Here is a 13,468-nt window from a genome sequence, read left to right as displayed (position 1 = left end):
CCAAGGTGGGAGGAGTAGCATTGCTTCTAGGCGCACTCAGCAGATATCGCTAGGAAACAAGTACAGCATGTGCTAGTGGGTGTGCATACATGCGAGCACCCCCACACCCCTCTATTGTTTTCTGTCTTTATGTCTTATCTGTTTATTTATCTATGTATTAAAAACTGCGAGTTCATACCAGGACTTGCTGGAACTACTTTGGTAGCTCATTTGAATTCTTACAAAGTGACTCTGAAACCACTAAAATTATAAGTACTATATAAGGCAAAATAAATTAATGGAGATTAATTATTTCTTATTTTAAACTGGTCTGGGATTGTAGGCAGATACATTTTTAGTAACTGTAGAAAAAAAGGTATCAACACTAATAAAAGAGAAAAATGGTAATTGGCATACGACGATACCCTTTTCATTGGCTAATCAGGGCTGTATGCAAATTAACTGCCAAGATTGGCAGTTAACTGTCAACAAGATGGTGGTTAATTTGCATATGTAGGCACAATGCAGGGAGGCGAAAGGGAAAGCAGGAAGAAGCCCCCTGCCACTGACAGTGATTGGAAACCCAGGGGGGAGCTAAGAGCTGGGGGGCAGGGCAAAGGCGGCCCTGGGGCCGCCTTTGCCCTGCCCCCCAGCCATGATCGGAGAATCAGGTGCCTTTTCCGCCCTGGCCAGTGATAGCAGGAAGTAGGGGTGGAGCCAGCGATGGGAGCTGGACACGGTCGAAGCTGGCAGTCCCAGGAGCTAGGGGTCCCTTGCCTGGGCCTAAAGCGAAGCCCACGATCGCGGGGCCGCTGCAGCTGTGGGTCCCCGCTGCCTGGGCCGGACGCCTCAGCCAGAGGTATCCTGCAGGGGCAGGGGCGGAGCCCACGCGATCGCGGCGCCCCCCGCTGCCACTGCAGGTCCCCGCTGCCTGGGCCGGACGCCTAGGCCAGAGGCGTCAGGCCTGGGCAAGGGGCCGATCCTGCGATTGGAGGGTGATGGGGGTCAACGCCTGAGGGCTCCCAGTATGTGAGAGTGGGCAGGCTGGGCTGAGGGACACTCCCCCCCCACACACACACACCCAGTGCACGAATTTCGTGCACCGGGCCCCTAGTAGAATATAAGAAATTTCAGGCCTTTTTTGAATTGAAGCCTCATTATTTTCAGATAATTCTGGTTAGTATTTTTTTGTGTGCAGTTTGGAAGTCAAAAGTAACTGTCTTTTTCTTTTTGCCTGTTACAGGAAACGAGATTATGAAGGCTATTTATGCTCCCTGCTGCTTCCTACAGAATCCAGAAGCTCTGCTTTTGCACTGAGAGCCTTCAATGTGGAACTGGCTCAGGCTGGTATTAAAATTCCTTTAAAATTATTTGCAAAAATGTTGATATAACGTGTTTAATGCTGAACAATAAAGAAATATAAGTGAAATAAGTCAGACAAAGAAAGTCAAATATCGTATGGTCTCATATACGGAATCTAAAGCAGGACAAAGAAAACAAAGCCCCCAAACTCATAGATACAGAGACCAGGTTGATGGTTGCCAGCGACAGGGCTGGGATATGGGTGAAATGGGTGGTCAAAAGGTACAAGCTTTGTTATAAATGAGTAAGTCCTGGGGATGTAATGCACAGCATGATGACTATAGCTAGTAATACTGTATTGTATGTTGAAAGTTACTAAGAGTAGATCTTAAACATTCTAATCACAAGAAAAAGAAGGTTTATAACTGTGTACTGATGGATGTTAACTACACTTATTGTGGTGATTACTTCACAATATATACATATATCAAATCACGTTGTATACCTGAAACTAATGTACTGTTACATATCAGTTATATCTCAGGTTTTAAATATTTACCCCCTAGATTTAGCATGCATTGGTGCTTCTTGCCTGAATCTCACAAGGCCATTCTTAATTAGTAGTGGGTGAAGGAGACTGTAAAATAATTACTTAGTGAATGAATGAGTTTATTTAAAATGTCCATACAGTAATACTTTTTGTGGTATACAGTTCTATAGGTTTTGAAAAATGCATAGTCATGTACTCACCACCATAGTCATGAGAGAACAATCCCCGCAACCAAAACATTCCCTTTATAGTCAACCTCACCCCTCACCCATACTGTTTTGCAGATCCTTCTGCTTCCAGGTTATTTTGAAGTACGTTTCAGATAAACTTTTCTATCTGTCAACATTTCAGGATGTATCTCTAAAAGATAACTCACTTAGAAATAACCATAATGCCATCATCATACATTAAAAACTTAATAGTAACTTCTTAATATCATTAAACATCTGGTGTTCAGATTTTCCAATTTCTCTCTCTCTTCAAATCAGGATTCAATAAGGTTTACATGTAAAGACTGGTTGATCTAGTTCTTAAATTTCTTTTAAACTAAACTCCTCCTCCTCTTTGTTTTTTCTTGCAGTTGTTTTCTAGAATCTCTTCTATTTTCGAAAATATTTTTGAATAAGCACCAAGTAATTTGTAGCTTTTACTTAGAAAACTCATAATGACAACAGTTTAACTTTAAGGAAAAATTAAAACAAATGCATATAGTTTTTGGCTGAATTATGTGATTATGCAGTCATAAATATTGATTGTTTAGGCTGTCAACAGTGCATTTATTAAAGTTTTAAAACCCTATTTATAGATTAAGGATTCAGTTTCGGAGAAGACAATTGGACTGATGCGAATGCAGTTTTGGAAGAAAACCGTGGATGACATATACAGTGACAATCCACCACATCAGCCTGTGGCCGTTGAACTGTGGAAGGTAAAAAAGAAAAAATTGTAAGAATTTTATTTGAGCATATTTTTGATGCATACAATTTGGATAATAGTGATGGGCAGTCTGTCCTAAAACGATTGTTAGGCTCATGTAATGTTCTGATATATGTTAGTTTGGAGAGAAGAATTTAAAATTATACACGAATAATTTGCACAGATTTTTGATGTATTTCTTTATTAAAGGAAAAAAGAGGCATCTGGTCACTTTTTGTTATCAGTTATTTTCCACATATTTGGTTGCAGAATTTAAACCCTACACATTTGAAGCAATGGCAGGTAAATTTTCTGTTCTACCTCTGAAGGGAGACGTGCTCTCAGTATTGTCTAGACACAAATCTAAAACTGCCTTTCTAGTTTGATAGGATTGCCTATTTGTTGATGAATTTTTGGTATTAGAGAATGGAAACCGAAGGGCTAGAGTATTATTTGTATAGATAGATGTATATAATAGTTTTACATTAAAGCAGCTGTATGGAACCCTCATTCATACACAGCTATGCACAGTTTAGAAATATGCTAAATTGAGAACAGAGGAAGGGAATTAGGTGCTTTTGTCACTGATCTGTGTCCCCACTGTAATATGATGAGTGCCGAAAGACAGTTTCTGTGCCAGCAGCCACTCACAGACCTGACAGTGGTACACCTCTTCTCAGGTCTGTGCGCCAGCAGAGGCAGACCCCGTTTCTGGGCCCCAGATTGTGTGACTTCACAGAGCCCCAGTAAGGATGGAAAGCCAGGCCCCTCCAGCAGGGACTGAGAAGAAAAAGTGGATGGGAAGCTGTGAGTATTAGATTAGTTGTTGACCTCTATTCATCCCACTTCAGTAACTTCAACCTAGGTGACTCAGTTTAGAGAAAAGTGTCTCTAAAATCCAGAAACTTTCTGTTGATTATTATTATTATTTAAATACATATTTATTGATTTCAGAGAGGAAGGGAGAGGGAGAGAGAGATAGAAACATCAATGATGAGAGAGAATCATTGATTGGCTGCCCCCTGCACACCCCCTACTGGGGATCGAGCCAGCAACTCGGGCATGAGCCCTTGACCAGAATCTACAGGCAAACCGGCTGGTGCTGTTTATTATTTTATACACAAACCTCACTGCAGTAGAGGTTTATACTAAGACTTGCATTGAAAGTTATGGCCTTAGTCAGGAAATATCATGAAGAGTCAAAATTCCTTTAACACAAATTTATCTTGCTTTGGCTTTTCTTAAACAGAAGACATATCTGAATTACAGAATGTTTAAATCTGTGCCAATTTGTCCAATTTTATAATAACAGCTTAAATTTTAATGATTAATGTTGGCCAGCTCTTTTTTTAAAAAATATATTTTATTGGTTTTTTACTGAGAGGAAGGGAGCGGGATAGAGAGTCAGAAACATCGATGAGAGAGAAACATCGATCAACTGCCCCCTGCACACCTCCCACTGGGGATGTGCCCGCAACCAAGGCACATGCCCTTGACCGGAATCGAACCCGGGACCCCCGGTCTGCAGGCCGACGCTTCATCTACTGAGCCAAACCAGCCAGGGCTGGCCAGCTCTTTTATATGACCAGTGCTGAAGGTTAATACGAATATTTGAAAGGAGCAGGTAGTGTTCAGAGCATTTGCCCTCCTTGTATGTTCTTTATCCTCCTCATTCTGCAGGAGCATATGCTTATATTACCACTGTCCAGTAAAACCTCCCATTGGTTCTTCGAAGAGTCTCAGGCTCCTTAAGAGATAAGTAGAGAAACAGTGACTGTTGTCTGAGGGCACGTTCCTGCTGCACTCTTTCATTGGTGCTTTTAGAGTACAAAGTAGTTGAATATCTAATTTCTCAGACATTTCATATGTGTTTCTCCATTTCTCTGTAGTTTAAATTTATGTTTATAGCCAAGGTCTTTATTCTGTTCGACTTCTGTTTTCAAAGTTTTAATGCTTTATTCAGCTGGTTTTCAACTTCCTACAAATAATTTGTTGTTTACCTTGATCTCGATTCCCCTCAGAATGAGATAGAAGAACTTAAATGCTTTAGTGAGTATTTCCTAAGAATAGGGACATTCTATTATATAACCAAAACAGTTACGACTTGTAAATTTAACTTTGATATAACACTTTTTATCTAATTTTCCATTTATATTCCAGTTTTGTCAGTTGACCCAATAATGTCCACTGTAGTGTTTTTTCCCTCCAGTATAGGATTCAGTCTAAGGTCAGGTAATATTTGTCTTATCTCTTAAGCCTATTTTAATCTGTAACATTTCCACAGCCTTCCTTTCTTTTCTATGACATTACCTTTTCAAAGAGGATAGCCCCTCCAATTTTAATAGAACATTACTCATTTTGGATTCATCTGATGTTTTCTCATGTTGTGCATTCTTGGCCATAATACTGCATAGAGGATGTCTTCTTCGGGTGTCACATCTGAAGGCATATTTTGTACATCTGCACCTTGTTGGCATTGTTAATGCTCATCATCCAGTCAGGATGTTGCCTGGTTTTCCCACTGTATAATTATAATTCTCCTGGCAACTACAAGACAGTGCAAAAACTCTATTCCTCATTCATTTCCCCTGAAACATAGCATTCATTGATGGTTCGTGTCTGATTCAGTCTTTACTATTATGATTGCAAAATGCTCATTTTCCAATTCTAATACTCTGAGCACATTTACCAGTTGGCAGTAACCAATTTTTTATCTCTCACTCTCCTATATTTATTTATTTGTCTATTAATTATTGTTATAAACTCATGAAATTCTATTTTTTTCCAGTAGTTTATAGTACATTACTAAACTTAATTTATTTTGGTGTTCAAATAGTCCCAGATTTGGACAGTGGGAAGCCCTTTCAAACTGCCTCCCATAATTTTTTTGAGCATTTTCTATTTTCTGGAACAATACGATACTCTAGGGATCATATTAACTCTCCCTTGCCCAACTCTGGAAATTGCTCATTTCTTTGGATCCCTGTTTCTTTGGGAGAAATGCTTTTAGAGACTGAGATGTGGGCATAGGGTATGGTCTTTTCTACTAGAGTGTTTTTACTTGCTTAAGTAATACTGTGCCTTGCAGATTATTCCCTTTGGAGTTTTAGTTACTCTTTTCCTTTTGGATAAGTGGTTATTTTTATTCATTAGAATCTTTATCCTATGGAAAGAAGTTTGCATGTAATAAGCAAGCATAGACATCAGGGTGCATCAATAACAGAAGCTTGGGTATTTAATTCTTGTGTTTGTTTGAAAGTAGAATCATTAAACTACTAATAGTATATTAAAAAATACAGACTAGTGGAAAAGTTTTAGATATACAGTGGGACCTTGACTTACGAGTTTAATTCGTTCCGTGATGGAGCTCAAATTACTCATATGTCAAATCACTGTGATGTTTGCTGCGCCAACTAGCGGTGGGGTATCTGAAGCTGGCTTGTAACCCGAATTTTTTTGAGCTTTCAACTCAAAGCAAAAAATCGGCCGAGAGACGGCTCGTATCTCAAAAAAACTCGTTAGTCGGGACACTTGTAAGTCAAGGCCCCACTGTATTATCTTGACTTGGAAATATTTTCTAGGGACATTTTCTTTTTTCCTGGTATTGCTTTAACACAGCTGTTTATTTGGTGGTGAGTTATTACAAATGTTCCCTTTCCTAGTTTTGTATTTGGTTTATTTATTTTTATTCAGGTCTGCAGAAGTCATTTCTAGTGCTTTCTAAAAATTTATAATACTCTTCTTTTTTTTAGGCTGTCAAAAGACATAATCTGACTAAAAGATGGCTTATGAAAATCATTGATGAAAGAGTAAGTTGAAATTGCTCAAGTCTTACATTTTTCTTCCTTTTTAATCTTTAAATTAATTTTTCATCAAAATTTGAGTAGTCAACCCAGTTCTTGGATCTCTGTCCAAAGAGTAGAGGAAATAAGGAAAGTTTGATGGTTCTAGTGAATAGAATCCTATGCTAAGTTCTTAGAACTGAGTTCTATTATAGTTCCCACAAATTGCTCAATGACCTGGGCTAACTTGTGCAATCTTTCTGATACATTGTTGGCTCAATGTCCTCATTGGCCTGATGTTTATAATGCACTGTTGCCATGGAAATGCAAGTTTACTTAACTTTATGTGGATATAATCTATGAATAACCATAACTATAGTAATCCTATATAATAAAAGGGTAATATGCAAATAGACTGAACAGCAAAACAACTGAACAACCAATCAAAGCGAAATATGCTAATGATATGCTAAGGCTACTCAACCACTCACTATGACATGAACTGACCGCCAAGTGGCAGACAGTCAACTGGTTGACCGTCGCTATGACGTGCACTGACCACCAGGGGGCAGACAGTCAACTGGTCGACCAGTTGCTATGATGTGCACTGACCACCAGGCGGCAGATGCTCCAACTGGTAGGTTAGCTTACTGCTGGGGTCCAGCCGATTGGGACTAAGCGAGATGGGCCGGACATGCCCTGGAGGCCTCCCACTGTCCTTCCCTGGCCCGTTCATGCACTGGTAGGGCCCCTTAGCCTGGGCTGCGCCCTCTTGCAATCTGAGACCCCTCAGGGAGTGTTGGAGAGCCGGTTTCAGCCCGATCTGCAGGCCACTCTCCTTGGGAGGACGCCAGACGCAGGGCTCATGGCTGGCGAGCGCTGCGAGCCTCTCCCTATCGGGACTGATTGGGCACAAACCTGCGGCAGGCACAGTGGGGCTGGGATAAGTGGGAGCGGCAAGTAGGATCTGCAGGCGGCGTTGGATTGTGGGTTTCGGCCTGATCCCTACAGGCCACCCAGAGGGACCCCACCTGTGCACGAATTAGTGCACCAGGCCTCTAGTAATAATATTAGCCAAAATGAGATGGTGGCTTCAACATTAAAAAAAATTGCTCAGTTGACCTATAGAGTTAATTAGCACTAAGAAAATCATTTTTTCAGATGTCCTGGTTTTATGACATTAAGAAAATTGGAAAACTTAAGGCAGAGATTGCTTTCCTATTTAATGGAATAATAACACTTAGCATTTGTAGGGAGAAATATTTAAAAGTAAAGGACTGTGCTCAATCTCCCTCATAGATTCAATGCAGTGCCTATAAAAATTCCAGCTGCCTTTTTTACAGAAATTGACAAGCTGATCCTAAAATTCTTAAGCAAATGCAAGGGACCCAGAATCACCAAAACAATGTTGAAAAAGGAGAACAAAGTTCGAGGACTCATATTTCTTGATTTCGAAACTTAACTACAAAATTACAGGAATCAAACTATGGTATTGATATAGAATAGACATACAGATCAATAGAATAGAATTGAGAGTCCAACAATAAACCCATATATTTATAGTCAGTTGATTTTTGACAAGAGTGTGAAGATAATTCAGTGGGGAAAATATTTGTTTCAACAAATGTTGGGAAAACTGGATAGCCACATGCAAAAGAATGAATTTGGACTCCTACCTCACACCGTATACAAAAACTTACTCAAAATGGATCAAAAACCTAAATGTAAGACAATTGTAAAACTCTTAGGAGAAAACATAGGCATAAGTTTTTGTGACTTTAGGATGGGCAGTGATTTCTTAGATATGATAACAAAAGCACAAGAAATAAAATATATACATGGTAATTGGACTTTATCAAAATTAAAAAATTTAAGGAAGTTAAAAGACAGCTCATAGAATGGGAAAAAGTATTTGCCAGTTATATATTTGATAAGAGACTAGTATCTGGACTATGTAAAGAATTCTTAGAGCTAAACACTTAAAAAAGACAGATAATCCAATTAAAAAATAGGCAAAGAATCTGAGTAAACATTCTTTAAGAAGATATACCAATGACCAATAAGCACCTGAAGATATGTTCATCATTAGGGAAACGTAAATAAAAAACACAATGAGATACTGCTTCATATGTAGATTATGTAGATTATAATAAAAAAGATATTGGTGAGAATGTGGAGAAATTGGAATCCTTCGTACATTCCTCATGGAATGTAAAATGGTAAAGCTGCTTTGGAAAAACAGTTTTTCAAAAATTAAACAGAGTTTACTATAGACCCAGCATTTTACTCCTAGGTTATATACCAAGAGAAATGAAAATATATGTCCACACAAAACTTGTATACAATGTTTATAGCAGCATAGTCCAAAAACGGGAACAACTCATAGTCTATCAATGAATGAATAAACAAAATATGGTATATCCATACAATGGAATATTGTTTATAATTTCTTCAATTAAAAAGAATGAAGTACTGATAGAAGCTTAGACTTGTATGAACCTTAGTAACCTGCTAATTAAAAGAAGCCAGATACAAAAAGCCACATATTGTATCATTGTGTTTTTATAAAATGTCCAGAACAGACAAATCCATGGGAACAGAAGGTAGATTCGTGGCTTGTCAGGAGATGGGGGGAAGGGAAATGGGAAGTGACTGCTTCCTGGATATGGAGTTCTTTTTGGTGATGAAAACATTCCGGGATTCACTGTAGCTGGTTTGGCTCAGTGGATAGAACCTCGGCCCACAGACTGAAGGGTCCCAGGTTCAATTCTAGTCAAAGGCACGTACTTTGGCTGCAGGCTCAATCCCCAGCCCTGGTTGGGGCCTGTGCAGGGGACAACCAGTCGATGTGTCGCTCTCTGTCTCTCTATAAAAATCAGTGGAAAAATATCCTCAGGTGAGGATTACAGAAAAAAAAACAAACAACAACAAAAAAGAAATTCCAAAATTAGGTAGTGGTGATAGTTGTGTAACTTGGTCAATATACTAAAAACCATTGACCTAATATATTTTAAAAAGATAAATTTTATGGTATATGAGTTATGTCATTTTTTTAAATATAAAAGATTTGGACATATTTCTTTTCCCCTGGAATCATTGCTGGTATCAATTTTTTCTGATTAAAAAGAAGAGGAAGGGTGTATCACCTTGAAAACAGAGTCTTTGTTAATGTATTATTATAAAAGTGGCTAGCTTTTACTAGGATTTACATTTTTTTGTTTCTTGAATAGAGTGAATAGAGTTGTGCTCAGTTCATCAATCCTGTTACTTTATTGACCACTAAAGGCCCAGTGCACGAAATTTGTGCAAGAGTAGGCCTTCCTTCCCCCAGCTGCTGGCACTGGGTCCTTCTGGCACCCGGGACCCGGGCTTTCTTCACAGAGGGAGGCCCCACCCACCCACCACAGCCCGACAGTCAGTAGCCTGGGCCTCCCTCTATGGGGCGATCATGAGGTGATGGCCGAGCCCCCGACCAATTGCATCTCACCTGCCTTGGCTGGCCTGGCGCCAGTGGATGTCATAACGTGGTCGTCCAGAAGGTTGTTCGGTCTAATTAACATATTACACTCTTATTATTATAGAAGACTTATTTTTGGGGTGGAGAGACTGAGTTATGAGTCTCCTTTCTTTTTTTTTTTTTTTTTTTTACATTTGTCTAAGCTATGCATGCAGAAGAGATGAAATGGTTACTCCATCTCAATTGACAGTGGTCCAATGTTATTTTATCCTGTGCATATAACTGCTCATATCATTGTAAAGACTATAGCAGCAAATAAATGGGAAGTCCTTTCTTTTCCTAGGCACCTTTTCCTTATTGAGAGCATGGACTTGACAGTCAAAATGTGTGGCTTGAATCCTATCTCCACCATTTATTAGCTACTAGAGGCCCGTGCACTGAGGAGTGTTCCTCAGCCTGGCCTGCATCCTCTCGCAGTCCAGGACCCCTCAGGGGATGTCCGCCTGCCAGCTTACGCCCGCTCTGTGCTCATGGCTGGCAGGCGCAGTGGTAGTGGCGGGAGCCTCTCCCGCCTCCATGGCAGCACTAAGGAACAGCGAGCCTGGCTTCTGGCTGAGTGGTGCTCCCCTTGTGGGAGTGTGTTGACCACCAGGGGGCAGCTCCTGTGTTGAGCATCTGCCCCCTGCTGGTCAATGTGCATCAGAGCAACCGGTCATTCCACCGTGTTGTCGATTTGCATATTAGGGTTTTATTATATAGAATGTGACCTTAGAAATATTACTTAATGTGTCCATGACTCAGTTTCTTCATCTGCAAAATGGGAAAAGTATTATTTTGTTATCTTTGGGGGGATGCTAAGATTAAAAAGATAATGTGTAGTGCTGAAGTAAGAGCTCAGTAAAGTCAGTTTTTCGTGATAACTTGGGCTTTCGAAGGAATTAAAAATTAAGCCAACCTATGTTCATGGTGATTTGTGCATTGAGATTAATCCTAGGTATTTATTTTGAGGGGTGATTTGTAAGATTGTGTAGAACTTTCATATCTTAATTTCATTTTAATCTTTTACTTTGTATAAACAGTATATACTTAATATTTTTATTATTCAGCTCTGTTAGGCAAAAAATCATGTCTTTATAAATTTGGATAATTCAGCAACTTGATTTGCCTTTGTTTGATTATAGGAAAAAAATTTGGATGACAAAGCATATCGTAATATCCAGGAACTGGAAAATTATGCCGAAAACACACAGAGTTCTCTTCTTTATTTAACACTAGAAATATTGGGTAAGTTGTGTGTTTTTTAATTTCATAACTTCTCTTTTTCTGAATAAAACACGTTTTAGACTTCATTCTTTCATAATTTGACAATCTAACCACTTTAACACTGAAGTTTTTCTTTGCATCTTTTGTAAAGGAACAGCTATATATGTATTTTTTTTGAGCAAGAAGAGGAATATATGTTTGTCTTTGGAGTGCAGACTAATCACAATACTTAGGCTCCAATAAAAATACTTTAGCTGTGTCGGGTATGGCTCAGTGGATAGAGCATCAGCCTGCGGACTAAAGGGTCCCGGATTTGATTCTGGTCAAAGGCACATGCCCAGGTTGTGGGCTCGGTCCCCAGTGGGGGGTGTGCAGGAAGCAGCCAATCAGTGATTCTCTCAAATCATTAATGTTTCTATCTCTCTTCCTCTCTGAAATCAATAAAAATATATTTTAAAAAAATACTTTATCTACTTCATGGGAATGTCATAGTTAATAATCTGGTAATTGCTGATGTTTATTTTATTTTTTTATGTTAGTTAATCCTCACCCGAAAATATTTTTTCCATTGATTTTTTTAGAGAGAGTGGAAAAGGAAGGGGAGAGACAGAGAGAGAAAGAAAAAAAAAATCGACGTGAGAGAGGCGCATCAATTGGTTGCCTCCTGCACACGTCCCAACCGGGAATCGAACCCGAGATCTTTCGGTCGCAGGCTGACGTTCCAACCTCTGAGCCAAACAGGCCAGGGCTGATGATTTTTTAAGCCTCTAAGCTGGGAAGGACTTATAGTAATGAGGATTGTAATGAGGAAATTACTTGGCACAAGGACAGTAACATCCATTTGGAGAAGGTAATATATTTTTATGTCACCCTAAAGGAATAAATGTTATTTTATCCTGTGCATATTGAATTTCCCAGGCCTGTTCTGCCTGCGCATTCGGTGACATGTTTGCCAACACAATGAAAGGAGGGAGCAAAGAGCAGAATATACTTAAAGTGAGGTCGTATGGACGTTGCACTGAGAAGAAATGAAACACTCGTGTTGTTTTTCCATGATAGCTGATTACAATTCCAAATGTGCTCTTAGTGGGATATAGTCTGAGGACAACTTATTTAGAAGTTCAAGTTCAGAAACCTGCTTAGTAGTCAGCTTGTTTTTGTGCCCATTTTACTCATAAATCCTGTTTTTCAGATGTGAATGCATTAGGATAAACAATTAGTTTCACATGTGTAGGTAATTTCTCTTTGTACTTCTGTTGACTTATGCATTTAAAGAGCAGTCCTGTTGATTGCTTTCAAAACCATAGGTGTAAAGGATCTTCATGCAGATCACGCTGCAAGTCACATTGGAAAGGCGCACGGCATTGTCACTTGCTTGAGAGCCACGCCCTATCACACTAGCAGAAGAAGGGTGTTCCTTCCCATGGACATTTGTATGCTGGTAAGGCTGTTACTTGTACTTACCTCAGGAAGATGGGAAGGATGTTATTTCTTGGCTCTTTGCTTTGTCTATTCAAGTAACTGCTTTGAAATGAATGCATATTTCTTTTCGGCTCCTTGGTTATCAAGTGAGAATTTTTGTCAGTCAGGCATTTTCGGTCTCTGGTGGAGCTATGAGTAAGGAAATCTGGAGAACCTCACTTGGTGTAGCTTCATGTGGATGCTTACTCCCTTCCAAGCAATGACAGTAATTATTCCTGCTGTTAGCTTGGCCTGTTCTTTTTTATTTTATTTTATTATTTAATTGAGGAGAGAAGAGAGAGAGAAAGAGTAACATTGGTTTGTTGTTCCACATACTTACGCATTCATTGGTTGATTCTTGTATGTGCCCTGACCTGGGATCAAACCCACAACCTTGGCATATTGGAATGAGGCTCCAACCTACTGAGCTACCTGGCCAGAACCAGCCTGTTGTTTATTTTAGAGGAGGAAATCATCCTTAAGACAAGAATATTGTTTATGAGAACTTTTATTTTCTGTATGAGAGTCATTATTGTCTGTGCTTTTAAAACATCTTATATGTTTGTTTTCTTGCTTGTGTATTTTTTTAAGATATATTTTTATTGATTTCAGAGAGGAAGGGAGAGGGAGAGAGAGGTAGAAACATCAATGATGAGAATCATTGATTGGCTCTCTCATGCTCGCCCCCTACTGGGGATCAAGCCTGCTACTTGGACATGTGCCCTTGACTGGAATCGAACCCAGGACTAACGCTCTATC

At 39.4% G+C, this 13,468-nt stretch overlaps 1 protein-coding gene and 1 non-coding gene across 7 annotated transcripts in view; one reads left to right on the top strand and one right to left on the bottom strand.

Moving 5' to 3' along the window:
• Positions 1–13,468, top strand: part of NDUFAF6 (NADH:ubiquinone oxidoreductase complex assembly factor 6) — a 63,309-nt gene that overhangs the window by 36,477 nt on the left and 13,364 nt on the right. For 3 of the 6 annotated variants that reach the window (XM_059672213.1, XM_059672212.1, XM_059672214.1), the window contains exons 2-6: positions 1,223–1,322; positions 2,637–2,759; positions 6,499–6,555; positions 11,167–11,269; positions 12,556–12,689. In XM_059672213.1, coding sequence (XP_059528196.1) covers positions 1,223–1,322; positions 2,637–2,759; positions 6,499–6,555; positions 11,167–11,269; positions 12,556–12,689 — 517 coding nt within the window. Of the gene's footprint in view, positions 1–1,222; positions 1,327–2,636; positions 2,760–3,426; positions 3,554–6,498; positions 6,556–11,166; positions 11,270–12,555; positions 12,690–13,468 lie in introns of those variants that run through there. The other 3 variants (XM_059672216.1, XM_059672215.1, XM_059672217.1) reach the window with 2 other exon arrangements.
• On the bottom strand, positions 10,178–10,312 carry LOC132220192 (small nucleolar RNA SNORA20). Its single transcript, XR_009449709.1, has one exon. It is a non-coding gene; the product is annotated as a small nucleolar RNA SNORA20 (small nucleolar RNA).

The sequence above is a fragment of the Myotis daubentonii genome, chromosome 17 (genome assembly GCF_963259705.1).
Source record: "Myotis daubentonii chromosome 17, mMyoDau2.1, whole genome shotgun sequence".
NCBI lineage: Eukaryota > Metazoa > Chordata > Mammalia > Chiroptera > Vespertilionidae > Myotis > Myotis daubentonii.
The sequence above is the reverse complement of the archived record's forward strand: the minus strand, read 5'-3'. Positions and strand labels throughout refer to the sequence as shown.